The sequence below is a fragment of the Apostichopus japonicus genome, chromosome 10 (assembly GCF_037975245.1).
Source record: "Apostichopus japonicus isolate 1M-3 chromosome 10, ASM3797524v1, whole genome shotgun sequence".
In the NCBI taxonomy this organism is placed as follows: Eukaryota; Metazoa; Echinodermata; class Holothuroidea; order Aspidochirotida; family Stichopodidae; genus Apostichopus; species Apostichopus japonicus.
This window is the reverse complement of record NC_092570.1, coordinates 15,446,586-15,474,482: the sequence shown is the minus strand read 5'-3', so window position 1 is coordinate 15,474,482 and position 27,897 is coordinate 15,446,586. Positions and strand designations below refer to the sequence as shown.

General features: G+C 38.1%; 3 protein-coding genes across 5 annotated transcripts in view; 1 reads left to right on the top strand and 2 right to left on the bottom strand.

The window, feature by feature from the left end:
• LOC139974640 (uncharacterized) overlaps positions 1–27,897 on the top strand; it is a 199,104-nt gene that overhangs the window by 26,943 nt on the left and 144,264 nt on the right. The window lies entirely within an intron of this gene.
• Positions 135–8,493, bottom strand: LOC139974642 (uncharacterized). Of its 2 annotated transcripts, none has more exons than XM_071981869.1 (6): positions 8,325–8,493; positions 5,617–5,782; positions 5,059–5,156; positions 4,154–4,340; positions 3,503–3,667; positions 135–2,099 (listed from the first exon to the last, which is right to left on the bottom strand). In XM_071981869.1, the coding sequence occupies exons 2-6, from the start codon at positions 5,705–5,707 to the stop codon at positions 1,966–1,968; spliced, it is 675 nt and encodes a 224-aa protein (XP_071837970.1). In that variant the 5' UTR covers positions 5,708–5,782; positions 8,325–8,493; the 3' UTR covers positions 135–1,965. The 2 variants fall into 2 exon arrangements, with proteins under 2 accessions (XP_071837970.1, XP_071837969.1); XM_071981868.1 differs by having other exon boundaries at positions 8,329–8,492.
• Positions 16,536–26,416, bottom strand: LOC139974638 (uncharacterized). Of its 2 annotated transcripts, none has more exons than XM_071981860.1 (9): positions 26,235–26,416; positions 23,828–24,053; positions 22,636–22,693; positions 22,046–22,098; positions 21,187–21,315; positions 19,967–20,157; positions 18,397–18,477; positions 17,317–17,539; positions 16,536–16,904 (listed from the first exon to the last, which is right to left on the bottom strand). In XM_071981860.1, the coding sequence occupies exons 2-9, from the start codon at positions 24,048–24,050 to the stop codon at positions 16,861–16,863; spliced, it is 1,002 nt and encodes a 333-aa protein (XP_071837961.1). In that variant the 5' UTR covers positions 24,051–24,053; positions 26,235–26,416; the 3' UTR covers positions 16,536–16,860. The 2 variants fall into 2 exon arrangements, with proteins under 2 accessions (XP_071837961.1, XP_071837960.1); XM_071981859.1 differs by having other exon boundaries at positions 16,537–16,904; positions 23,819–24,053; positions 26,235–26,415.

The window sequence follows — 27,897 nt, the reverse complement described above, 5'->3', positions numbered from 1 at the left end:
AGATATTGTGTAACGTTTACCGGGGACGTTGGGTTCTTTTTGTTTTTCGTTCTACCAGGATGTCAGTGATGATGTTGAAATAAAAAAAAAGGACCACACTTGGGAGGAAATGATGACAAATCGAGAGGAAAGTCTTCCGTTGTAGTTAACTACTTTATTAAAACTTACACTGCGGTATATATAACAATACCATGTACAACTATTTACAGAGAGAATGTTCTCCGGTGATCTAGAACTCCACATCTTGGATCGGTCTCAATCTCTAAGGAGTTACACTCCTCCTCACTACCCTCAAATGTAAAATCAAAGTTTGGACTGACATGCTAGTGACCCAAACTGAAGCTTTTATATAGCCTCTGATCCTTATATACAGTCATTACGTTATAGCCTAGCCTTGACAAACGGTCAGAGTAAGGTCAGGTGCTAACGACCTTGGCAACGTAATCCATCGAAGGCAGATTGGTCACACATAGACCTATTTCACTACATTCTATAGGAAAGGAACATCTATGGCTTAACCTCTATGATATATTAACTACAACTGATTACATCTAAATCAAAGGGTACCACTTGATTGCAATATTATATCGTTGGGTAATTTCACGACCTTTCACACTATTATGCCGTCTCGTTGCATTATGCTGAATTGGCACAAATGGCGCGCCATAGTAATGCCTTTAAATATCATAAACAATATCTTAAACCTTTCCTTGTTCCGACACAACCTATACATGTCCTGAAATCACCAAATATATACTCTCGGACAGGGGCGGACCACAATTGCTGTACCTGATTGGCGGGGGGTGGGGGGTGGGTTTTAAGTTCTTCATGAAAAGACATCTATATCGTCAAAAGAATGAGGCTATATCTCATTAGGAGATACTCAGATAAAATAAATGAATTTGACTGTTTGTTTGTTCTTAATTCCTGTTACTTTGAGACTTAAGCCTTTTCCCTTTTAAGAAATAGGAACGTCTTCGTCATATATTTAAATGATTTCGGACAGTTGGTAAACTTGTTAAACATATGTTAGTATAATCGGTCACCAGTTTGTTTTAGCACAAAATGCCCACATCATGTAACGAGTTCACTTGTTTCATTAGGTAGTCCTATACTTTCTGCAACAATACTGGTTGTTCGTAAGGCTAGATGGATATCAAATAATACATTCCCTCCAAATATTTTCACCAAAGCGAAGTATGAGGTAAGTGTCATCAACTATAGGAATACGTGAAAACAACGAATTTAATACGGTTACGAAAAGTGAAGGTAATTTGAGCCCGAAAAAAATTGCTAAATGAATATTTACAACTGAAATCAATGGAAGCTACCAAACATGGCAAAGAACAAGATAATTTTATCGCTACAAAGTAGAGATAATTGAATAAACAAAGATTATAATAATATATAATTTCCGTATATAAATGAGAAATACTATCTTTTGGTGTGTCCCGTCCATCTTGTAAAGTCTATGCGTCTTTTCAGATGATTTCCTATCTTGTTGCATTTTCTCTCTTTACGAGAATACACGGAAAGCGTGGCTCTTTCTTTTAATTGATTGAAAGAAGATTCACCGCTTTGATTCAAGACTATCACGACGGGGTGAATAATGTTCATCATTTCGATTCGTTTGCTGCCTGTTCCCACTTCTTAAGACCTTTCCAGGTAGATCGTTTTGTTCATACGATTCTGAATGTATATATACTGAGTTCTTAAATGGTTAAACACGGAAATTTTCAAGCCAAAAAAAATAATAATAAAAAATTAATAAAAAAGCAGACAAGAATAAACAGAAACTTGGTATAAAAATACAATCTGTCAAAAGAATTCGACAAAATACAATTTGAAACCCATCACTTTAGAATAATTTTTATTTTTCCATTAGAAAAAAATCCATTAGAAAAACGTCCCTGTAGAATAATAATCGACCCTAGTAACTGTATAAAAATTCAACCTTGTCAAAGTTCACTCTTTAACCGCTGTTTTCCTCCCTGGATGTGCGCACATGCCTACACAAATGGCGGAGGCAATAGCGATAATTGCAACTATAAAGATTGCGAATGATGTCCCTCCACTCAGTCCTTTAACGCACTCCTGGCCTAAAGAAGAGAGAGAATGAGAGATGGCGAGAGAGAGATGATCACAAATCAAGTTCACATTTGATAGATAAAAAGTTATGATCTTGAAAAATCAACATTACTTTTATTATGTTTTTTCTTTCTTTCTTTCTTTCTAAGTAAGTGATCTGGAATATCATCAGACCGACATGACTAGGAAGGTTTTAATTATTGAAACAATTATTGCCCAACGAGCAGTGGCGTAGGAAGGTACTTTTGAGTGTGGGGGGGGGGGGGCTGAAGACTGATGGCCGGGCCTGGGGGAGGGTCTAAAGAGAGGGGGTTTCCCTCTCCCCATTGGAATTTTTTTGCATTTCCAGGTGGCCTCAGATGCAATTTGGTGCAATATAGCACACTTCAACACCCACTCCATTTTGTAAATAATTTTGCATTTTCACCTGGCCTTAGATGCAATTTGGTGCTCCAAATGAAATTTTGTTCTTCCAAAATGTAATGAGTAAAATGACGAATGTTGTTATCATTTATTGAGAAATGAAAAAGGGGGTTTCTGACTTGCGAAGCGGGGGGGGGGGGGGGGCGGAATGATACTTCCGCCCACATATTTTTCACTGGGGGCTGGCGCTCCCCAGCCCCATGGTTTATACGCTCTTGCCAACGAGAGAGATGACCTTCGCAATATTTCGGGCATATCGAACAAAATGCATGTGTGACGTCACAGCTAGGTTCCCACCGACCAAAATATCGGGGTTGGGGGGAGGGGTGTTTGTTGAGGCTCAACGTCCTTATAGTGTGGTGTTATATAAGTGTAGATAACACCAGTTGAGAATCCAAGTTCAAGCTATTCCAAAATATAAGCAGTAAAACAGAGTTCACCCAGTTTAACCCAGCAAAACATAGTTGACCCAGTTGAACCCAGTAAAACATAGTTGACCCACTAAAACATAGTTGACCCACTAAAACATAGTTGAACCAGTTGGACCCAGTAAAACATAGTTGAGCCAGTTGGACCCAATAAAACAGTTGAACCAGTTGGACCCAGTAAAACATAGTTGAACCAGTTGGACCCAGTAAACATAGTTGAACCAGTTGGACCCAGTAAAACATAGTTGAACCAGTTGGGAACCCCAGTTTACCCATTTCAACCTAGTTCAAATTTGGGCCAATTTCCGTATAGAAAATTCCAGTTGAACCCAGTTCAAAAGTTCAACTGGAATTTCCACCAGGGCACTTACTATAGGGTGCTTCAGAACTCTTCCTCTCAATAGTTGTGAATGACAGTGGCGGTACCTGCCCCCCCCCCCCTCGTCGCGCCGCCAATGGTAATTAAAACTCTCATGACATAACATATCATTTGCTATTTTAAATATTCGTGGCTCCATCCACGAGATGCAAGCACTGTAAACCCTTTTGAATTTTATTCTCACCTGTCCCAAGTTCTCCATCATTTAAGTTTGCGAAAGGCTGCCAACGTACGTTCTCAAATCTGGCGCGAATTGCTACAAAGAAACTACAGGCAAAATGCTCTTTGATGGCTACAGTAGGATAGGAGTATTCTGTGTGGTCCCAATCACGCCTGTTCGATCCGTCCTCTATGTTAAAGGAAGAAAACAAAGTATTAGTAACAGTTATTCACAAAATACTGAAAGAAAAAATAGTAGTAATTATAACTAAATCTATCTATATATCTAATATTTGTTAACGAATAATGGATAATATGCTATTAAGAAAAGAGTGATAATAATAAATGTTACGCGAATACCAATTTAGCATTCACTAATAACAGTTTGATTGATAATAACGCATTGATAATTGTGTATTGTAAAAAAAAAATGTATAATAATAATTCGATCATAATAATCGCGCATTTATTTGTTTTAAGAAATTAATTACGGTATTTGTAATTTGATTCAAACGTAAGATATGTAAACAACACATTTCAAATTTTGTTGGAAAAATATAATAATATAGAGTTGTAATAGCTATTCATATTTTTACTTAATTGGTGTTAACTACAGACTTAAATGTTATGATTGACACTAAAATATAGCCCGAATGTGCCCCTTCATGTCACTTACCGCCTTCAGCATAGCCCGTATTACGTAACAATGTGTAGGTTTTCGAATCGCTGGAAACTTGAAATTGTAGCGAGATATGCCAGTTAAAACCTTCGTCGGTCCACGTTAGGTTAAAGTCAACATCATCAGTAGGACACGTTTCATATACAGACGTTTCAGCTTCCTTAGGCACAGTAACCTCAACATCCTAAAGATAGAGATTAATATTATTATTTAGCAGTATGGAATCGCAATTCTGAAAATTAGATCGATAGTTTTTGTAGTACCTGTAAATGAAGTCCTCGCTCTATATACTCGGATAGTTGTATTGCTAGTTAATTCAAACATAAACATTAATAAATATGACTTCAGTAACAATGTAGGCCTCCGATAAGGGAGATAAAAAAAGAAGAGTACACCGTTCCAAATTCATGGAACTAAGTATGCAACAGAAGATTATATATAACGTAAGTAGCAATACAAGTATCCGAGTACGACTTAAGAGCAAAGACTTTAGTAGGCTTCATGATTTCCAAATTCCATTGAGTACATGCACAGGAGAAAGTTTTTATACTTCCTTCGCATGTATATATATAGACCTACCTGTCCGTCTGTCCATCCCTCCATCCATCTATCCATTCTCACCCCTCCCATTACCATGAACTCTTACTGAGCGACGTGATATCATATTTTTATGTTCTGTCATTTCTAAAGTTACTCACTTTGAACCCGCTACCCCCACCCCCCCATGCCCCCCTTTCTCCCACATTGCAGTCAGTCTTTCTATTTGTTCCATGGTTGTGTGCACTATTGTCCTGAAAGCAAATTAAGTAGTTCTAAGCTTGATACTTTCATGTAATACACCTTTTTTGCTGGAATATTTGAAAGTGAAATGTCTCATAAGTTTCTTTTTAATAAGTACTTACAAAAATTGGATGGCTGATGCTGGCTTTCATTTGCATTAAAGAACAAGTCTCGTCATCACTATCAGTTATGATCCATAGAAACGTTTGCGGGCTGCCGTCTTGGGTAATAATGAAAGTAAAACGGAATAACATAATGATATATATCTAATCTATATCTATCTATCTATCTATCTGTCTTTCTATCTATATATCTATCGAATCATATCATATCATATCATGGAATATATATATATATCCTATATATATGTATATATATATATATATATATATATATGTATATATATATATATATATATAGCCTATATATATATATAGCCTATAAATATATATAGCCTATATATATATATATATATATATATATAGCCTATATATATATATATATATATATATATATATATAAATAAGGAAAATAGCCATATTTAGTGATGAGGATAGGGAAGGTGAAGCACGGTGAAGAGCGTGATATAAAACTTACACTGATCGACAACATCTCATTGAAGTGGCGTTAATTATTAACCGTGAAGATTTTATTTGTTCTTTCTGATTTCATCAACTCACCTATTTCCTTTACCGACCCTGCGCCCACAAAAGCTAAGACGTTTGCAATGACGACTAATACAACAATAAATTTAACCGTTCGGGAGGCCATTCTGTTATCTCTCTCCTCCTGAATTATCTTCAAAACGTCAGATGTGGATGCAGCTTCTAATTTATTTGCCAAAACCTTGAAGAATAAAAAATATTTAAAAAAAAACAAACGTAAAAAAAAGAAAGAAAACAATATATATATATATATATATATATATATATATATATATATATATATATATATATATATCATTTATAATGTTCCTAATGAAATGTAAAATATGGCTTGTTTTCACACAACTTTTTGCCATAACAATGAATCACGTCATCGATTTTTAATGTCACTATTGAACAGCAAAGCATAGAGTTATTGAAAAGAGCTGTTTTATTCAGTTTACTATGCAAGGAGCAATGGGAAGATTTGGAACGACAGTACAGCCTTCAGTGAGGAAAATGATTATATAGTGTGTGTATGTGTGTTAACATGATGTTCAATATGGTGTCATTACGAAATAAGCTGTGGATAAGAACATGCCTGCCCCACCCCCCACCCCCATCAAAAAATAAGTCTACTACATAGTTGATATTATTATTATTATTATCATTATATTTTCGTTTATTTTTTTTTTTTTTACTTAAACATTTTATCTGTATGATTTAAACAGTCTGAATATCTGCGATTAAAATGGAAAGACACTTTTGAAGGAAAGAACTGTTTTTTTTTTTGCAATTTGCATTGAAGAAACTCAGTGGTGTTTAAATCATGTACGGGGTAATCTATTCATAGTGAGCCTCTATATGAAATATTGCAATCAACTGATAATAAACAGGCAGATGCTTTCAATGTTTCATTCGTATTTATGAAGTATAGTGTCATGGAGTAGGGACTTGAGTAGGGTGGTATAGCTGTGGGTAGGGGAACAACCGTCAAGAGCCCCCTCCCCACACGTTAACCTTTTTAAGACTTTCTTCCAATTGGCCTTTAACGTGTGAGTGGAAGCAACCAATTCAGTTGTTATTGTTGCAACGATTTTCTCACATCAAACATAGGTATATATTTACATGATTCTACAGTTTTCCAAATAAAAAGTAACATTATTGACAATTTTTCTTTCGGTTTTCGCTCTCATTTTTTTCTTGGTAATAGGATATATACTGTAAAACTGTACTGCCTAATGGTATCCGTTAACATGTTATTTCGGCCCATGAATGTTTCTCTTTCCTAATGAAATTATGTATATTGCTTCTGACGCGCCGACCCTATGCTTCTGACGCGCTGACCCTACAGTCTGATTGTAGACTCGGTAATGATGATAGGGTTATTTCGAGCCACAGAATAAATACTTCGCTGTTCAGAGAGTATAGAGGGGATGGAAGGGGGGTGGGGTACCTTGAAGGGAATGATATTTAGTTTAATAAACGCTGAATGGCCAGGTTTCTAAATCTCCTCCTTAAAAAAAAGATTGCAATGTTTCATCTTTTTTGGGGGTCTAAATTCACATTATTAAAAAGGACTACTTTGAAAAGGGAAAAAGGAACCCTTTCTTTATCGATACCTCTGTGTCATAGCATACACCCCACCCCCCTCCCCCCACGCCCGCCCTTCCCCTAGATATCGACAACATAGAATATGGTTATTAAACCGATAGTTTGGCCGTTTGTCAATAGTAGTGTGTATATACACATTTTACTGTGTAGACCATATAACGGTTATATATTTACACTGTAAAATAGCTAATGTGATGCATGAACAGTCAGAACAAATATTGCAAACATAACGGATTTATTGTCCATCGCCCACACATTACATGCTTCGATAACTGTGTACAATAATAGAGCATCGATTTGTCGAAACCACTCACAAATATAGTACAATAACGCAAACCAATCTGTTGATATTCAATACAGCACACTCCGCCATTTTGTCATTTGGGTATGCGTATAATTGAATAGGTGATGAAAGTAAAAAATTCAAGGGTTTTTTTCATATTGAGTTTTTCTCATGTTTTTTTTTTCATTTCATTTGAAGAGTTGGCAAATCGATACCATTTATTGAGGTGGTCTCAACTCTGGAATTGATATTAAACTTAAAGGATCATTTCTCAAAACAAAAAAAAATAATAATAATAATCAAATGAAAGCTCAAGTATTAACAAAATACCACTTGGACCGTTTTTCACTACATTGCAATTAATTCTGAGCCTATGAATTCAAGCTTCTAGTGGCTGTGGATTTTGTAAATATTGGACAAAATTCAAAACAAGTATATATAGATTATGACTATAAGCCAGTTTTACTTCATAAACATGGCAACAAGCCTTTAAACGCCTTTTGTCTTTTGAGATAGAGAAAGACATGTTCAGCCACAAATATTTCTTGTTTGTTCGAAGTATACTACATTAGACTATAGTTGGGAGAGTAGATTGGGGATAAATGCGGGATTTACATTGTAGACTTATATCTTTTTTTTTTAATATACAGGCATGGCTTTTCTTAGTTAAAGTTTCTTAGTTAAAGACCACGTCATCACGCGTAACTAGCCATGATTAGGCAACGCCTAACACGTAGACGACACACAACTGGTACCTGTACTAAACAATGTACAAAAGATATGACGAACAAAACGGACAGAGAGGGAGGGCAAAATCATGTGAAAATACATTATAAACAAATGATACCTACACAGTGCTTCTTAGTAGTGACGAGAAATAATATTCCAGTATAAAGGGAGGGATCCAATCCGAACACGGTAACGATCCAAAGTGTTGAAGCAAATTTTGCAGACGAAAATGCGCAGCGTTCTTCCTGAATCGTATACTTTCGGAAGGAGGGTTAAGTAGACGGTGCTCAGGGAGTGAGGGCGCAGTGCTGAAACTTTCCAATGTGTAGATAGGTAGATAGGAAAGTGCAGATGTGGATTAGGAGACATGTAAAAGAGGGGCGAAGTAAATGATCGCACTTATAAATGCTCAAAAGTTTACCGGATATCAATAATAATATTTGCCATATTTTTATTGGTCAATAATATTTGCCAAAACCTTTTTTTTTGGGGGGGGGGGGGTTCTAATGTTATGATGTAAGCCGTTAATTGGAACTAGACAAAGCTAAGGTCGACCTAAACACACACAGAAAACGTCAACGTTCTTGTAAACATTGTGTAACAGATACGGGTCTTCCGCCGTCAAGTCAAGGGATGTTGCTTAGGTGTAGGTCCTGCTGGTGGTGGTGGAGGAGGGAGAGACAGGTAAGTATCGTCGCTCGTAAATCCCCAAACCAATAAGGTTTGGGGAGTTTACTTTGCTCCCCTCTTACCTGTATCCCACTCCACGTCTGCACGGAGTGGCACTGTTGCAATGGCGGGAGACCAAACGTGCGGGACCTACCCGAAGAAATTCCCAACACTGCACGCCCAAAAGCCGATGCAAGAGTGTCGGTCAAATATGCGGCCACAAAAGTTGACTGAGTCTTCGATGCTGCTGCTCTTACGATATCCTCTAAAGGAACACATGCAAGCAGAGCCTTGGAGGACGCCTGGCCTCCTAAGATCGTGTGCTCGTATTATTTCTCCCCTTGCAGACTGGGGTTTAGTTAAGTTTAGTTTAGTAGAAAAAGGGATCGGGAGGGACACTCAGGTCCCCATCGAGGACCGAGGGAAGAAAACTGAAGACACAAACACTCAGACCCGATTACAATTTTTAAAGTGCTTGTCCAAAGCATTCTTAAACCCATTCACACTACTTCCAAGTACAACTTTCTCAGACTCGGGTTGAATCAGCCATACCAACCATCTTGAAATAGTATCCTTAGAGGCTGGAGAGTGAGGTGCGGCTGAAAGGATGAATAGCTTCGATGATGTACGTATTGTTTTAGTTCTTTCGATGTACCATAGTAGTGCCCTAACTAGGCACCATAGTCTGTCCACCCTCATTGACGAGAAATGTGAGCTTTTGGGAAGAAAAATGTCCCCAGGCTCGAAGTCGGGAATCAGACGAACCTAGTGAGTAACAAAGCGCATCTGACCCTCCGCCACGGAGAGCGCATAGAGGCAGCTTCTTCTACTGATGCTACTAAGAACACGGTCTTGTACATTTGGTGCCGTACAGATGACAATGCCATTGGTTCGAAAGGGTAACTTGCTATATCTCTGAGGATTCCGGTTATGCTCCTGGAGTGTGGGAGCTTCCGGACAACAGTTCTTCGACTTGTCATACCCTGAATGTGAAGATGGATCAACCTGTGAGTCCGCACACCATCGGTAGAACCTACCAAGTCTCGTAGAATAAGTGACAAGGGCCACGCAGTCAAGTTGACAGATCGGATATTTGGGTGGAAGATTCTACCCTTGGCTTGGGTAAGCAGGTGCGGGGAATCCGGTAGGATGCGTGGAACTCCACAGAGAAAGTCGAGGTGGAGAGGGAAACATCGTCTTCTGGGCCATCTGGGAGCTATGAGGAGTAATCTTGTTACGGACCTCTTCAGCTACAGCAATACTTTCGATAATGAGGTACAGTAGCGGAAAGGCATATGCTTCCATTCCGTTTGATGATATTGACATCCATCGCGTCGCTTGCCCAGGCTAGTGGGTAAAACATCCTGGAACAAAAGGTTGGAAATTTGTTATTCTTGACTTGCGCAAAGAGGCCGGAAATGCTGAAGAGTTGTTTGCATGTAACGATGTTCTTGGGACCACTCTCCCTCTGGAGAGAGCGTCTGCCAACTGATTATCTTTCCAAGCGACGTGGGAGGCCCTGAGCAGTAATATCGTTTTGTATGCACCAGTGGAGAAGGATCCTATTGCTTGATATAGTCGCGTTGACCTGCCCCCTCCCCCCGTTTGTTGATGTAGGCGACCACCGTTGTGCTGTCGGTGAACGCTGTAACAGTGTAGCCCCTGATTTGCTCCTGATAGTGGTGGAGTGCTCATGCTACTGCTTCGATAATGTTACTGTTCGATACTGTTCGCTAATATGGTAATTTTTTTAAGCCCCGGTACTGTGAGTGCCTAGCAGAACGCCTCCAGACCGTCAATGAGGCGTCCGAAGTGATTGGTGTTAAGGATCTTTCTTGGTGAAATGGCTTTCCCTTGGCACTATTCTCGGAGGTTGCCATCAAAGTTGGTGTTGTGGCTCTAGTTGTGACATCGGAACCTGTTTTTCCAGGTCTAGTCTGTAGAATCTCAACAGGTCTACCTGGATTGGTCTCATCCGCAGCCTGTAGAATGGGATGATGTCTACTAGGCTGGTCATCAACCCTAAGAGTCGTAACCAAACCTGTGCCATACAGATCGTCCCTTCGGTGAAATCGAGATGGGCCCCGAGGTACTTGACTTCTTGACTCGGTATCAAGTTCGATATCTCCATGTTGATAATGCATCCCAGGTGTATCAGGAGATTTACTGAAAGGGCGGTGTTGTCCGCCGTATCTTGGTAAGATTCGCCCGGTACAAAACAGTCGTCTAAGTATACGGAGAGGGGAATACCTCTCCGACGAAGGTCTTTTAATGCTGCGCCGGCCACGCGGGTAAACACTCCTGGTGAGGAGGAAAGTCCGAACGGCAGTGCAACGAACTTGGAGTCTACCCCTCTGTAGTTGAACTCGAGGAAGCGTTGATGCGTTGGGTGGATTGGTACGTAAAGTGAGGCGTCCTTCAGATCCACCGTCGATGCCCACATTTCCCTGCTGAGGGATGGTTCTATGACGGAGAGCGTCTCCATCTTGAAGAGCTTTGGTGTGATAAACGCTCTGTTTAGTGGCCTCGTGTTTAAACATTTTAAATTCTATCTCCAGTGCCCGGCGTTGGTTCGGATCCTTGCTTGGGTGTTGGTGTTGTTCTCCTCCCTCCGCCGTCTGGCGGAGTGATAAATTCTATCTGGTGCCCCACGGATACCACGCCCAAAATCCAAACGTCCGGAACCAAGACTTCCCATCGATGGGCGTATTGTAACAAAATACCCCTACCCTAAACCATGCCAGGGTGGGCACACCTAGGGCCGGGCATCGAAGGAGGATCTTAAAGGCTAAGCTCCGGGTGTGGCTAAGCTCCGGGTGTGTCGAGTCAAGTCCTACCCCGTCTCGTAGCCTATCTGGAACTACTGCAAGATTGAGTGGCGTCTGTCTTCTCCAACCTGAGGATTGGTTTTGCCTATAATTTAGCGATGCTGGTCTTAGACCGGTAGCCCAGAGGGTTTGGTTAGCTGGGAAGGTAACCAATTGCCTTGTACATCACAATGTTCACAGTGCATTCCTGTATATGAAACCAGACGACTGGCAAACCTGCTGTGGTGGATGTGGCTGGGAGGGCAATTTTAAAGTCACCTAAAAAGCTAAACTAGATCAACTTTCATTGGTAACCCCATCAAAGTAAGTACAATGTGTCAGGTATGGCCCCAAGAGCAACAAATGGCCATCGCCATTAATTATTGGTGGTGGGGTAGCTTCGCCAGTCATCAATCATTAACCCCTCACGAATGGCCTAGGTCAGCTCATGAGGTAACCACTTGAAACCTACTGGAAAATGATGGTTAGGACTACAGATACAAGGGATGGGCATTTCCAGTATTTTTTTTTGGTGAGGTACCCCTGCCAGTGGACCCCCAAAATGCCCATCCCCTCATTGACCTAGGTCAGCTCATGAGGTAACCAGTTGAAAACTACTGGAAACTGATTGACAGGACTCTATATGTAAAGATAGGCATTTCCATTAATTTCTATAAGTGGGGTACCCCTGCCAGTGGACCCCCAAAATGCCCATGCCCATCCCCTCATTGACCTAGGTCAGCCAATGAGGTAACCAGTTGAAAATTACTGGAAAAGGATTGGCAGGACTCTATATGTAAGGGATGGGCATTTCCAGTAATTTCTATTAGTAGGGATGGGGGTACCCATGCCAGAAGACCCCCAAATGCCCACCCCCTCATGGACCTAGGTCAGCTCATGAGGTAACCAGTTGGAACCTACTGGGAAAAGATAGGTATCACTTAATATGTAAGGGATGGGCATTTCCAGTACTTTGTATTGGTGGGCCACCACTGCCAGATGTCCATGAATTACATATTTACACATAGTTAACTTATATATGTATATATATATATAATATATATATATAAATATATATATATATATTTATATATATATATATATATATATATATATATATATATCCATTGCATTAACATAAAGTCTGTTCAAAGTATCTCTTTCGAGATCCGGCTTTAGGAATCACAAATGATTTTCGAGTTGGATAGCATCATGTTTGATCTCTAGAGTAGGGCAAAATATGTCACCAAAAACAGAACTAGTATTGTTCGATATAGGTGACAAACGCCTACAGTGGAATTACGATCTTCCTTACCGGTTTCGAACCTCTGGACATACAATCAGCGTCCATAGCCTAGTGGTTAGGGTGTCCGCGTACAGAGCGGGAGGCCCGTGGTTCGAATCCCGGTGGAGGCTGAAAGTTTTTTCACTGTTCTTGATTTTCCAACTCATAAAGATTTTCATTTATATATATATATATATATATATATAGATAGGTAGATAGACAGATAGACAGAGACAGAGAGACAGAGGTGGAGAGACGTGGAGACAGAGAGACAGACAGAGAGAGAAAGATATAGGTGGAGCTATAGCTATATGTCTATCTATCTATATTTACACATAGTTAACTTATATATGATAGATAGACAGACAGACAGACAGACAGAGAGATAGACAGATAGACAGATAGACAGACAGATAGACAGATAGATAGATAGACAGAGAGACAGACAGATAGACAGATAGATAGATAGAGAGACAGAGGTGGAGAGACGTGGAGACAGAGAGACAGACAGAGAGATAGAAATAGGTGGAGCTATAGCTATATGTCTATCTATCTATCTTTATAGATCTATATATATATATATATATATATATATATATATATATATATATATATATATATATATATACATATATATATGGTCAGTTACATATGGTTAAGTTACATAAGTTAATATAAGTTATGTGTAAATATGTAATACAGGAGGGCGTTGTGGTCAAGTGGCTAAGGCAGTGGACTTGTGATCTAAGGATTACAGGTTCGAGCCCTGGCCAGATCATTACGTTTGTCCTTGGGCAAGGCGCTTTTTCTCCATTGCCTCTCTTCACCCAGGTGTATAAATGGGGACTTGCGAGGTAACTGGTAAATATAGTTGTGTGCGCCGGTTTGTGGCTGCACCGGTGGAAGTCCCCCGGGGGACACGTGGTTGTGGTGCACCGTGGTGCCCCAGGAGAGATTGATTGAATTGTGCACACTTTGGTGTGTAGGTGTGACAAGTTACCAATGACCAGGGTTAAATTGTAAAGTCGTGCTACATGTATATACATGTATATATTTATACATGTATTAAAGTTAACTATGTGTAAATATGTAAAACATGGCCTACAAGTATATATATTGTACAATATCTTTGTATAATGAATATGACAAGGGAAGTTCAAATAAGTAAAAACTTAACTAACGTGGACCAAAGAAAGAACTAAGAAAAAAAGCAAGACTGCATAATTATGATTCGTATGTCATTTGAACTAACGTGCCGCTATTAGTAGGCTTAAAACGGTGGTATATCCTTTCGCCATTGCTGAGATATTCCTGTTATTATACGAAGGCACCATATTCTTTCATAGGCTATATCAACCACGTAAAGGGTCATTCACAGTAGTGTAATCAATAGTTTTGTCATGATGGACGCCTTGCTTCTTAAATAGAGAGCGCTGTTTAACAAATGCCTTATAGTTTAGAACTCATTTGTCTATTAGTTCATAATCCAAAAAGAACTAATTTTTAACCAATGTACTAAGAGTATTTTATGTTCAAGATATTGATAGTGGATATTGTCAGAGTCTATAATTTAAAGGGAGTGAAGACTCGCGCATAAAGAAAAGTCCGATGCCGGTAATCTGACCTAGTTTCGGATGAGGTGTAACAGAAGAGTTAGACACCACCATCGATCACAGAAAATACACACACAACTTGCTAACGTCGTTAATTAGACACTGGTGTACAGTCAATACATGCAGCTACGGTTAATACCCACAACGCAGTGAACATAGCATCGATGGACATCTCATCAGGGAGTTGTTATGGAACTCCCTGATCTCAGGTCCAGATAAAAGATAACAAGGTATCACGTTTCATTACTGTCTGCATTTTGTAGCGACAAGAAGAAAACTTCACTTGCCAGCAACGGAAAGTTAACATTTTTCGGAGGGCGGCACGCGGTTTGGGGCGAGTCTTCAATGCCTTTAAGTGACGTCATAGTTGCACACTTTATTGTTAGTTAACCTTGTAGTTGTCAGGTGCCCTATTTGTTTGTAGGGGAATTTGAAGTTATCAATACCTCAAATGACTATACAGTGTATTCATATATTAATGCATCCTAATTGTGATGAAGAACATTAGATTTAAATTTGAGAAAGAGAAATTAAACAAATATGTCAGTTTGCATCTGTGACATCAGATGCCTGTTTGCTTCAAAATCACTTTTGGGACAAATCGTAGCAACCTCAAGTATTGTTTTTCTCTAGAATGAATTTAATGTATAACTTTATCAGGATGCTTATAGAAGATGTTCCAAACACATAATCCCCAAAAATGAACGTTTGCTATGGGGTATGCTTTTCAACTATCTTCTTTTTTTTCCCCCGATATCTGGCCTCATTGTTTTCCTACTCTTTTCTGTTTAATTGGTTATTACGGGTTTCTTCCTGGGATACAAATCCAAGGATATACAGGGTTTAATAACAAGAAATCGTTCGACCATAATTACCAGGAAATCCTCCTGCTGTGTATTTTGTTAAATAAGTTGATTATGAGTATAAATGGGAACGTTCATAATATAACTAACCACTCTATAAAAAAAATAATACACATCCTGCATTATAAACTTTGGAAAGAAAACTCAAGACAACTTGAAATTCTCTTAGCAAATCTCTTTGCCATTTTGTTTTTCTCGATGATTTTTTACAAGACTCATAAGTGGAATGGAGGGATATCCTATCTATTTTTTACTAGTTAAATCTGCATGTTTATAATCTTTAATTGTGAGATTTAAAGGCTTTGATCAACCGATGAAACAAAAGGATGCACCTATCAGAATAACCGCCCGCCTGCCGTAAAAACACATTTGGCCTAGTAAACTTCAGCCAAGACAATTTATAACTTAACTCATAACTAACATATATGAACAATCGAGGAGTGGAAAGGGGTCGCTAAACGATTGCGGATGACAATTTTTACCTTACACACTAATACGACTTTGAAGTCGATAGAGATGGGAGGAGAGGTGGCGGTGGGTGGGGGAGGGGTGGGGTGGGGTTTGGGGGTGAGAGCGAGGGTATCTGCTGCTGATATGGGAGCTTTCTACTACTAAAAGATAAGAGTACCGCGCCGATTCAGTACTCCAAACTGACTAAACATGTCAATGTATCGATAAATTAAGTTCCTGTGGGAATCCTTAGTACATCCTGAAACAAATAATCAAAATCGAAGACAATTTTCTCCCAAACCAGTTTATTGACGCCATGAATGTGCTAAGACCATACACTTGAAAAACTATCACGTTGACGAGACACTTCATACGATTCTTTTACAATTAATCTGCAGTTTTTCCCCATGAAATTCAACATAAAATGAAGCTGTAATAAAATTGTGGACGACTATATATATATATATATATATATATATGTATATATATAGGCCTATATTTATATATATATAAATATGTATGTATGTATATATATATATATATATATCTATATCTATATATATATATATATATATACATATATGTATATATATATATATATATAAATATATATTTATATATGTATATATATATATATATATATATACCGATCAACATATAGTTAGGTAATTTACTGAAATCATTTAATTTGCCATTTGATTGCAAATTATAATATACTGAGGAAAATGTATTCAGCAAAGAAAAAAAATACAGTTAAAACGTTTACAGTACAAATACATTATTCAATATTTCTCCGTGTACCTTACTTGAAAAGTTAATAAGATAATACTTGTATATTTAATTTTATGAATTAATTATGAAAGTGATAAATTCTCCACCCTGCGTTCGTTGAACTTTTATCGTAGAAACCATTAAAATTCGTAAATGTCGTAGAAGGCCCAAAACTAGTTTCTTATTGTTGTACAGTTTAGTCGACACAAATATATTCAGGATCATTACCGGGTTGGTCACCTGCCAGAAGAGAATGGAAATAAATATACAATATTAACTTTATTAACTTATTAATATTATTAACTTTTGACTGGTTCACAAACTGCGGAATTGAAGCATTCTGGTCACAAACGAATCACCACCTTCACGAGATTTTAACCGAAATGTTAAGAAAACCTTGAGTGGGTGTATGGGTATGTTAGGAGGGGGTGGCGGGGAGGGGGGGCGAGGTTTGTCATCATACCCCAAATAGTGAAATTGGCAAATAACCTACTGATGTAGGTACGGTATGTATTTCGAAGACAATAGACAAACCGTACTCTTCTGGCCGATGCAAATTGTTGATTGATCAAATGAATCATTTTGAACATAGACGAACAAAATGTCTTGAAATCGGATTTCTCTGTGAACGTGAAAATTGCTATACACATACCGTGCTCGTCCTTCAGATTATCACATATATCCTGATATTGGTAAGAGGATTTCAACGTGTTGAAGGCAGCATTGAACCACGTGGCCAACTCATCCTGATCTTTGGGCATCATCATGGCTGGTCCACCCAAAACACATCGATCTATATCCGGTTGATAGGCTGCTAACTCGATCTCTAAGTGGCTGTCTAAGTAGGGAATTTTCGGTAGGAAGGCCACATCAACCTAAAATCGAGGAAAAAATGAAAAGTAAATATCCATGCGTTTTAACAAATCAAGCCACAGCTGAATACATCACACAACACAATACATCACATCACATCAAAACACAGCACAATACTCCACCCCACAATAAAGCAGAGCACATCACGTACAAAAAAATCCATAAATAATGATTTCAATCTTTTTAATTTTAATCATATTATTAAATTAAGTGATGATATCATATATAGGCCTATTGATCTATTTCGTGATCTCTTAAATAAATCAAAAATTGCATTAATTAGAGTCGAAGAAATTGCTGACATATTAATATTATTATTATAATTTACTGGTATCACTCATTCAAGTTTTGGAAATCTCGAATAAACGATCTACTCAAAATAACAAATCAATACAAATTCAACATATTGGAGGTTTGGGGTGGGAGGAATATTGGAAGGTCGATGCCTTAAAGTTTCCAAACCGCTGCCATTAAATTACTGTGTTAATGACATAATCACACAACAATCGACCAGCCTCCTGAATCGCTTTTACAACTATAACATTAAAACCAGAGAGCCACGTCGGGCCTCGGGAACCGAATTATATCACAGTGCACCTTTTTTTAAATCCTTCATAAATCAATGGGTATAAATTCAAGCTGAGCGTGTAGAGATTCATTTTTGATGAGCAGTGTAGCCCTAACCTGACTCATCCTTACATGGGCCCCGGGTCCATTGTTGATCACGGGCCTCGGGTTTTGTAGCACCACTTGAACACCAATCTCTCGTCGGGCCGATTTAAATTTACCATCGGAAAGACCGATAGTCTTATATGTAAATATTGGTCTATACTGCTATATTCAGTAAATGTTTTATTACCATGTCTGCTTGCAGTGCAGCAATGACATCATCTTCTGACCGGAAGTGGATCACTTGACTTGCATCACTTTCATCAAAATCCTATAGACAAAAAAAATATATAATATTATATATATTGATATATATATATATATTGATACATATATTGATATATAAACACACACACACACATATATATATATATATATATATGTATATTTATATATATATATATATATATATATATATGTATGTTTATATATGTATATATGTATATATATATATATATATATGTATGTTTATATATATATATAGCTAGATAGCTAGATAGATAGCTAAATAAATAAATAGATAGATAGATAGATAGTTGGATGGATGGATGGATGGATGGATGGATGGATGGATGGATGGATGGATGGATGGATGGATGGATGGATGGATGGATGGATGGATGGATGGATGGATGGATGGATGGATGGATGGATGGATGGATGGATGGATGGATGGATGGATGGATGGATGGATGGATGGATGGATGGATGGATGGATGGATGGATGGATGGATGGATGGATGGATGGATGGATGGATGGATGGATGGATGGATGGATGGATGGATGGATGGATGGATGGATGGATGGATGGATGGATGGATGGATGGATGGATGGATGGATGGATGGATGGATGGATGGATGGATGGATGGATGGATGGATGGATGGATGGATGGATGGATGGATGGATGGATGGATGGATGGATGGATGGATGGATGGATGGATGGATGGATGGATGGATGGATGGATGGATTGATATGTTTATATATCAGATCATAACGTTGTGTCCTTGGGCAAGGCACTTTATCTCCATTGCCTCTCTTCAGGTGTATAAATCGGGTCAAATAAATTGTAAGTTTGGGGGCTGTTTAGCTGCTGCCATGTAAAAGGATTGTCTCTGTGTTTGACAGGCTATCGTTTACTAGGATGATATTGTGATACGCCTTTACCAGTGGATAAGTCTACGCTTTATATTATGATTATCAATTTATCATCATCATCATCATCATCATCATCATCATCATCATCATCATCATCATCATCATCATCATCATCATCATCATCATCATCATCATCATCATCATCATCATCAACAGACAAGAGTTTTGAAACCCAAACTATCTCCCAGACGGAGCGACATGTTTTGAAGGTAGTTCATAACATCATAAGATCATCGTAAGATACAGATGTCGGTTGTCTTTCTTTCTCATTGAAATCCGCTGGCGTGCGTTTCTCTAAAACAATTTTTGTTTTACAAAAGTCCGAATTATTTCTTCTTATTGTCGGAGAAGTTTAATTTAGTGACGATGTTGACTTAGAATCATTTATTTTTTCTTAGAATAATAAGTAAGCGACTTTAAATGGAAAAACAAAGTGCGACTGAAGCGTTTGTACATGTTTCTCTCTCTCCTTCTCCCCCCCCCCCCCCTCTCTCTCCTCCTTTCTCTCTGATTGTCGAACTCATCAACAGCTCAATATATCTGTTGATTTTCTTATTAAAGATGAGAATGAATAATTTCACCATTGTGAGAATACTTACGGTTACATCATCATAGCGAGCTAGGCAATGTTCATCTACCGACCAACCATCCAAAATGGCGACCTTTAAATTGTTGAAATTCGGGCTCGTGAACGATCCACCAGGTTTGACCCAGTAGGTTGGTTCATATGTTTTCTCGAATGGGGTAGAAAAGGAGTAAGTCCTAGCCCGGTCTCGAGTGATAGCCCATCCTATAAATTTTGAAACCAAAGGGTTAGGGTTTGTCTTTATATTAAACGTTTAGTATATAGAGCTATATATATTCCACTCTTCAAGCTTTTACTACATTGACTGGAACATCATTTTATGTGAACTTTAATGGGTTGTATTTCTTTCTCTTTTTTTCTCTTCGTTGTTACATATTGGTGTCAGCAATCAGAATTTCAACAAGTATCTACAACCGTTTATAGATACACCTTGGTAGCGAGTTTTAATTGCTTCAAGCAATACAGAAAAGATTGTATTCAAACATACTATGCCCAAATTTGCAAAACTTTTTCCTTTTGATGGGCTTGAGTTTTTGTATATAGTTGTAAGTCGACACAAATTACCGTTTTCGGTTTAAACATCAGGTACGACAGAGAACATATATTTTATCGGGATTTGGGTTTTAAGGTGTAACAAACTGTAATATATACTCATTCAAGTGAGTTGGCTTCGAGAGGAAAGGTCGGATACCTTTGCCTTCTATTTCTGTTTGAAGTCATCATTTTGACATGATTTCGATCATTATAATGCATTATTTGTTACTCCTCGCCAGGCGCGGAGCCAGGGGGAGGGGGCGAAGGGGGCAGCCGCCCCCGAGCATATTTAAAAATTTTTTTTTATGTTTTTATGATATCGCTAGTATTTTCAAAAGAGAAAATGCTAAGATGCAACTAACAAGGCCTGGAAAGTGCCATTTCCAGCGATATGGGAGGCACTGTTTTCAGCCAAATTTTTCTTGTACGCTTCGCGCCAATTATGGTGGCGCTACGCTTAGATAGTTTGCAATGCCGAATCTACCGTTTCCCCCTCCCTTGGCAAATTCCTGGCTACGCGCCTGCTCCTCGCCCCCCCCCCCCCATCCCCTAAGTGATCCTGGTTCCCCGGTCGGTAGCCTCTTCATGTTGGTCCTATTCACGTGATATTTGTTCACATTAAATGCAAACAAAACAAAAAAAGAATCTTGAAATACGTCAGAAGGCTTGACCTCAAAGAGTACAACCCGTTTTTCTTACCTACGCATGCGTCGTACCATCCTCCCATCAAACCAATGCCACCTCGAGGTCTCTCGCCTGCCTGGGAATCCCAGCAACGCTCGTACAAGTCCCACGTCAAGCGGCAGTTTTTATTGGCTATCTGGCAAACTGAAGTTAATTAAAGGATATGAAGAAATTCAGATGGTCGGACGTACGAGAAGGGGGGTGGGGGGGGGTTAGGCTGCAAAATGAGCATGATAGGGATAGACTATATTTTTTAAGGTGACATATATATTCCATAGAGTCTATTTGAATCCACCATGATGGAAAAGTGCCACCAAAAAAAAAAAAACAGGAGATACTCTCGTTCGATAACATGATCTATTTAGGTGTGTGTGTGGCTCGGATGTAATATAGAGCATGAGTGGGAGCACATGTAGTGCAAGACTTGAGGGAAATTTATGCAAGTTTTAACCACGTCAGGCCTTCCAAGAAAATCTATATGGTAGCCCATTATACGAGAACTTGAAAGTGCCACGAATGGCCAACGTATCAGCTATCCAGAGATGTGTATAGGTTGTGTTTGCTATAGTTAGAACTTCTAAAAGGACTTAGAGACCATATTACTTTGACGATTTAGTGTGTAAGTCAATGCGGTATTTATATGGAGTACGCTACATTATAATTTTCATGGTTCACTGGTTTTCACGACAAGTTTCCGATGGGATCGGTGTTTACGTCATGAGGAGTGCTTTTTTTTCTAAGCTACCACAAAACCCATTCGATGTTATTTATGTTATGTCATCAATGTAACCTACCGCATTAACTTAGTAGAAATTATAAGCTGTAGGCTATATTGTTGTAGTGTTACGTATAGCTAAAGTGATGAGTGTGTTACCAGCATTGACGACGTCAACATTGTATCCTTTTATAGTTCCAGAATCTTCATCCCTGTAAAGAAATGCAATCGATCAATCAATGAAAATCAATCCATCTCTTATAATTAATAGTTTAATCAACTAATTGAAGAACCAAGCAATAATTATTCAGTCTATCAATCAATATGTCAACCAATATTTCAATCCATCAGCCATGTGATTGACATGTTGAAAGAATCGATCAATCGATCGATCCACCATGCAATGAATGAATCAGTTAATCCGTCCAACAATCGATCATTCAATATGCCAATAATTCGCCAATCAATTCTTCAATATTTTAATCATTCGAGCAACCCATCAATACATCAGTCAAATAATCCATCTGTCCATCCACCTATTCTGCCATTTACCAATTCTTCAATCCATGCTAACCAACATATCGATATACTGATCAATTAATAAATTAAGGTTATTCAAGTAATCGATCATTGAAAAGCAAGAGTTTAGTGAACGCCAATAGAATATTTTCCAAATGATCATTTGCTTTATGAAGATGTTAACAACATGAAATTATGAAATGATAATGTAAAATAATATTCATACTCACAGATATTGTGTATTTCCGACGTAATGGCCAATCTGAAACACCCATACCCTATCCACTCCTGAAGGCGGAAGATATATATGTTTCATAATTTGCACGCAATACGAAAATGAATTTATCACATTCAATTGATTATAGCATTGCTTATTCCTCATATAAACCAAAATGGATAAACGTAATGTTGACAATGGTCACAACTCTATGCATGTGTTCGTGCGTCGTTCTGCCGTCTCCGTCGGGCATACCATAGCCAGTACCCGATACATTAAAGTTGACAATGGTCACAACTCTATGCATGTGTTCGTGTGTCGTTCTGCCGTCTCCGTCGGGCATACCATAGCCAGTACCCGATACATTAAAGTTGACAATGGTCACAACTCTATGCATGTGTTCGTGTGTCGTTCTGCCGTCTCCGTCGGGCATACCATAGCCAGTACCCGATACATTAAAGTTGAAAATGGTCACAACTCTATGCATGTTTTCGCGGGTCGTTCTGCCGTCTCCGTCGAGCACACTTAAGACAATTGAACTCTTCATTAACAAAGATCAACACTTCTAAATATATGACCAAAGGAGATAGGTAGATGGAAGTCACTTTCACGAAGATGTAAGAGTGACGTCAACTCGAGAAATGAGAAGTGACGTAATGTATTAATCATCTACTGAACAGTCTGGAAGAAAATCTCACTTCTTGAAAAAAAGGAAAAAAATAGTCGATGTGAGGGATGAGGTTGAGTCGGAGAATAGCCCCAGATAGGAAAGTTATGGAGTTTTCGTTTGCGACCTTAACACAAAAAAATCCTTGACTGTACGTCCCTCTTCCTATCCCACTTCTCCTCCCCGCCACGCCCCCCCCCCCCACCATCAACCCTAAGCTGCAACATGAAAATATCACCATATAGTGAAACTCTCCTTTAATTGCTATAAGTTAACCTTCATATAAACATAGTCATAAACTGGTCTAGAGGGTTGGGGTGGCGTTGTTTTGGGTTGGGTGGGGTGCGATGGAGGGGGGAGTCAGGAAGAAGGGAAAAAACCAGATGTAGTGATGAGGAATGGGAAGCCGGGACGGTGTAGAGCGTATTATAAAGCTAACACTTCGATAACACACCACTGAAGAGGCCTTAAGGCCTTTAATTATCAACCGAGAAGACCTTATTTGTTCTGCTTGATTTTATCAACTCACCAGTCTCACCCAGTACATCGGAATCTACCGACCCTGCGGTGTCAATGTAAAATTCGTTGCTTTTACTGGCGCCCACAAAAGCTACGATCAGCGCAACCAAAGCTATGACGTTTGCCACGGCAACGAAGAAGACAATAAATTTGACCGTTTTGGCGTCCATTGTGTTAGCTTTCTCGTCCGGAATTATCTTCGCAATGTCAGATGTGGATGCAGCTTCTAGTTTACTTGCCATCACCTGCAGGAACAATAATAAAATTATTTAAAAACACCGAAAAAAAACAGAATAAGATAAATAAGTAATTAACAAGATGTGAAAGCACCCGGGTCAACAGAATGAACAGGATTGCTATACAAACAGTGATGTGATAAATCACACAAAACAAAAAAAAAAAACTTATTTAAAAACCAAATGTGTGTGTGTGTGTGTGTGTATATATATATATATATTTATATATATATATATATATATATATATATATATATATATATATATATATATATATATAACCACATGTGTGTGTGTGTATATATATATATGTATAAATACATATATATATATATAATTACGCCCCACTTGCGGACACCCCAACCGCTAGGATATATATGGACGCCGATTCAATGTCCAGAGGTTAAAACCGGTAAGGAAGGCCGTAATTCCACTGTAGTCGTTTGTCACCTGTATCGAACAATACTAGTTCTGTTTTTGGTGACATATTTGCCTTACTCTAGATATCAAACATGATTCTAACCAACTCGAAGTCATTTGTGATTCCCAAAGCCGGATCACGAAAGAGATACTTTAAACATACTTTTTGTTAATGAAATGGAGGTAAACGACAAAAGGCGAATGAATATATATATAACCGAAAACGTTTATGAGTTGGAAAATCTAGAATATCTATATATAATAATCTGGAATCTAATATATATATATATATATATATATATATATATATATATATATATATATATATATATGTAAAACCAAATGTGTGTGTGTATATATATATATATTTATATATATATATATACATATATGTATATATGTATATATGTATAAATACATATATATATATATTTATATATATCTACATATATAAATATATATATATATATAACCGAAAACGTAATGAGTTGGAAAATCTACCGAACCTGGGCCTCCCGCCCCACTTGCGGACACCCCAACCGCTAGGATATATATGGACGCCGATTGTATGTCCAGAGGTTAAAACCGGTAAGGAAGGTCGTAATTCCACTGTAGTCGTTTGTCACCTGTATCGAACAATACTAGTTCTGTTTTTGGTGACATATTTTGCCGTACTCTAGATATCAAACATGATTCTAACCAACTCGAAGTCCTTTGTGATTCCCAAAGCCGGATCTCGTAAGAGATACTTTAAACAGACTTTTTGTTAACGAAATGGAGGTAAACGACAAAAGGCGAATGAATATATATATAACCGAAAACGTTTATGAGTTGGAAAATCTAGAATATCTATATATAATAATCTGGAATCTAATATATATATATATATATATATATATATATATATATATAAATATGTTTTTATATATGTTTTGTGACGCTATCGATGAGTGTTAGAAGTGTTAGAAGTCACGACAAAGAACTACATTGTTTTTTAATGTCACTAATCAACAGCAAAGCATAGAGCCATCGAAATGAGCCGTGTCATTCAGTTTACTATGCAAGGAGCAATGGGAAGATTTGAAAACGACAGTGAAGAAAATGATTATATAGTGTGTGTATGTGTGTTAACATGATGTTCAATATGGTGTCATTACGAAATAAACTGTGGATAAGAACATATCTGCTCCACCCCCCCCCCCTCATCAAAATGAAGTCTACTACATAGTTGTTATTATTATTATTATCATTATATTTTCATATATTTTTATTTTCCTTATACTTAAACATTTTAATTGTATAATTTTACCAGTCTGAATATCTGCGATTAAAATGGAAAGACACTTTTGAAGGAAAGAACTCTTTTTTGCAATTTGAATTGAAGAAACTATATTGTGTTTATCTCTTCATAGTGAGCCTCTATATATGAAATATTGCAATCAAATAAACAGGTTTTTTACTTCATATGTATTTATATATTTATAACGTATATCGTCATGGAGTAGGGACTTGAGTAGGGCGGTAGCCGCGGAGAGGGGAACAACCCCCCTCCCCTGCACACGTTCAACAACATTTCCAGACTCTCTTCCAAATGGCCTGTATCGTGTGAGTGGTACAAACAATTTGTACTTTTGGCAACACTTTTCTCACACATCGAACATAGATACAGGCTAAATATATTTGCATGATTCTTATACAGTTTTCAAATAAAAAAGTTAAAATTATGTGAAAGTTTGCTTCAGAGTTAATATCGATAAATTTATTTCTTACCTTTACAACTTCGACAAAAGCGAGATTATATAACGGCTGTATTTAAGGTCAACGGTTGGCTTCTTGCAGGTTTCAAAGGAAAGTGCAGCGTATACTGAGCGGTTGTATACACAATGGGTGAAATAGATGACTGGTCACATTTATATGTTTTAGATATTGCATTGCATAGTTGATTGAACCGTAATTGTTAGAACGCGATGAGGAGTGGAGGTTATATATGCTAGCCAGGGTCGTATGTTTACTTGCTAGGTCTCCCCCACAGCTATATAGTTGAACAAAAGGTATTGTGTACGTCTCACACGAAGCCTTGAACCCACCCATGTGTTTATAGACCCACTTCTCTTTCATAACTCAGTTTTATAGTTCAAACGTTTGGGAACCAGGTCGCTTGTGGCTTATTTAAGGTTTGTTTAATTTTTGGTTTCGATGAATATCGTAACCTTTGCATTCATGATGGCGTATGTGGTCTGTGTGCGTTTGTGACGCCCAGCTTGTAAACACGATATCTCAAGAAGGGAATGTTGAACCAAGTTCATGTTTGGTGTGTATGTGTTAAGTTCAAGACGCCTATTGTTTTCTGTGGAGGTCAAGGGTCATTTGAGATCACCAGGGGTCAAACTGTAGAAACCTAGTAAACACAATATCTCAAGAAAGGAAGCTTGGGCAGACCTCACATTTAGTGTGTAGAAGTACCACATTGAGTACAAGAAGCCTATTGTTCATGATGGAGGTCAAAGGTCATTTGGGGTCACCATGAGGGGTCAAATTGTGAAAATCTTGTAAAACTGGTATCTCAAGAAGGGAAGCATGGGCAGACCTCATATTTAGGTTTTAGAATTTTTCTAACATGCGCACGTCTCAACTTGTTCTTAAACTGGCACATCGTATACATTAATTCACACAAAAACTGAAATTGAAAAGTTAGTTCTTAAATTTACACTTTTATAAACTTTTATTCAAACTCTAAACTGTCTCTTAAAAGTGTGAATTTAAGTAAAAATGGCATATATATATGTATGTATGTATGTATGTATGTATATTTGATCTTCCCGCAAACAGGAACTCGCGAAAGAAGCCATGGAGGCTTGTAGACTCGCAAGCTGACCGAAGCCAATCTCTCGGCACACATCCATTTAACGTCCATGTCAGGAAGTTGTTATCGAACAACACCCCTGCCAGACGACACACATTGCTGTCGGCGGGGAATCGAACCGGGGATCTCATGACTGGGAGACGCCGGCGTTAACCACTAACCACTAACCGCTAATATATATATATATATATATATATAACAACAACAAGCTAGCCTGCATTGGTACGTGTCAAGTGTTGGATCAATATTTGTTATGCATGTGAGATTGTAGATCGAGATTTTAATGATGTTTGCTTGATACAAAATTCCTGTTAAAGCAGCTAAGTTTCTAGATCAACGGCATGTATGCGGGTGTGTGTGGGTGGGTGAGAGACATATATGTATTTGCCCTGAGATATAGTAGAAAGCCCCTGTATGTAATATATGTTGGTGGGGGGGGGGGGGATAACAGTTCTTGACGAGAGAGAGAGAGAGAAGAGAGGGTACAAATAGAACACTCAACAGACAAACAATACATCAGGAATGTATTAAATGAAAGACTATTTTAACAAGAAGATTTTTTTTAGTATA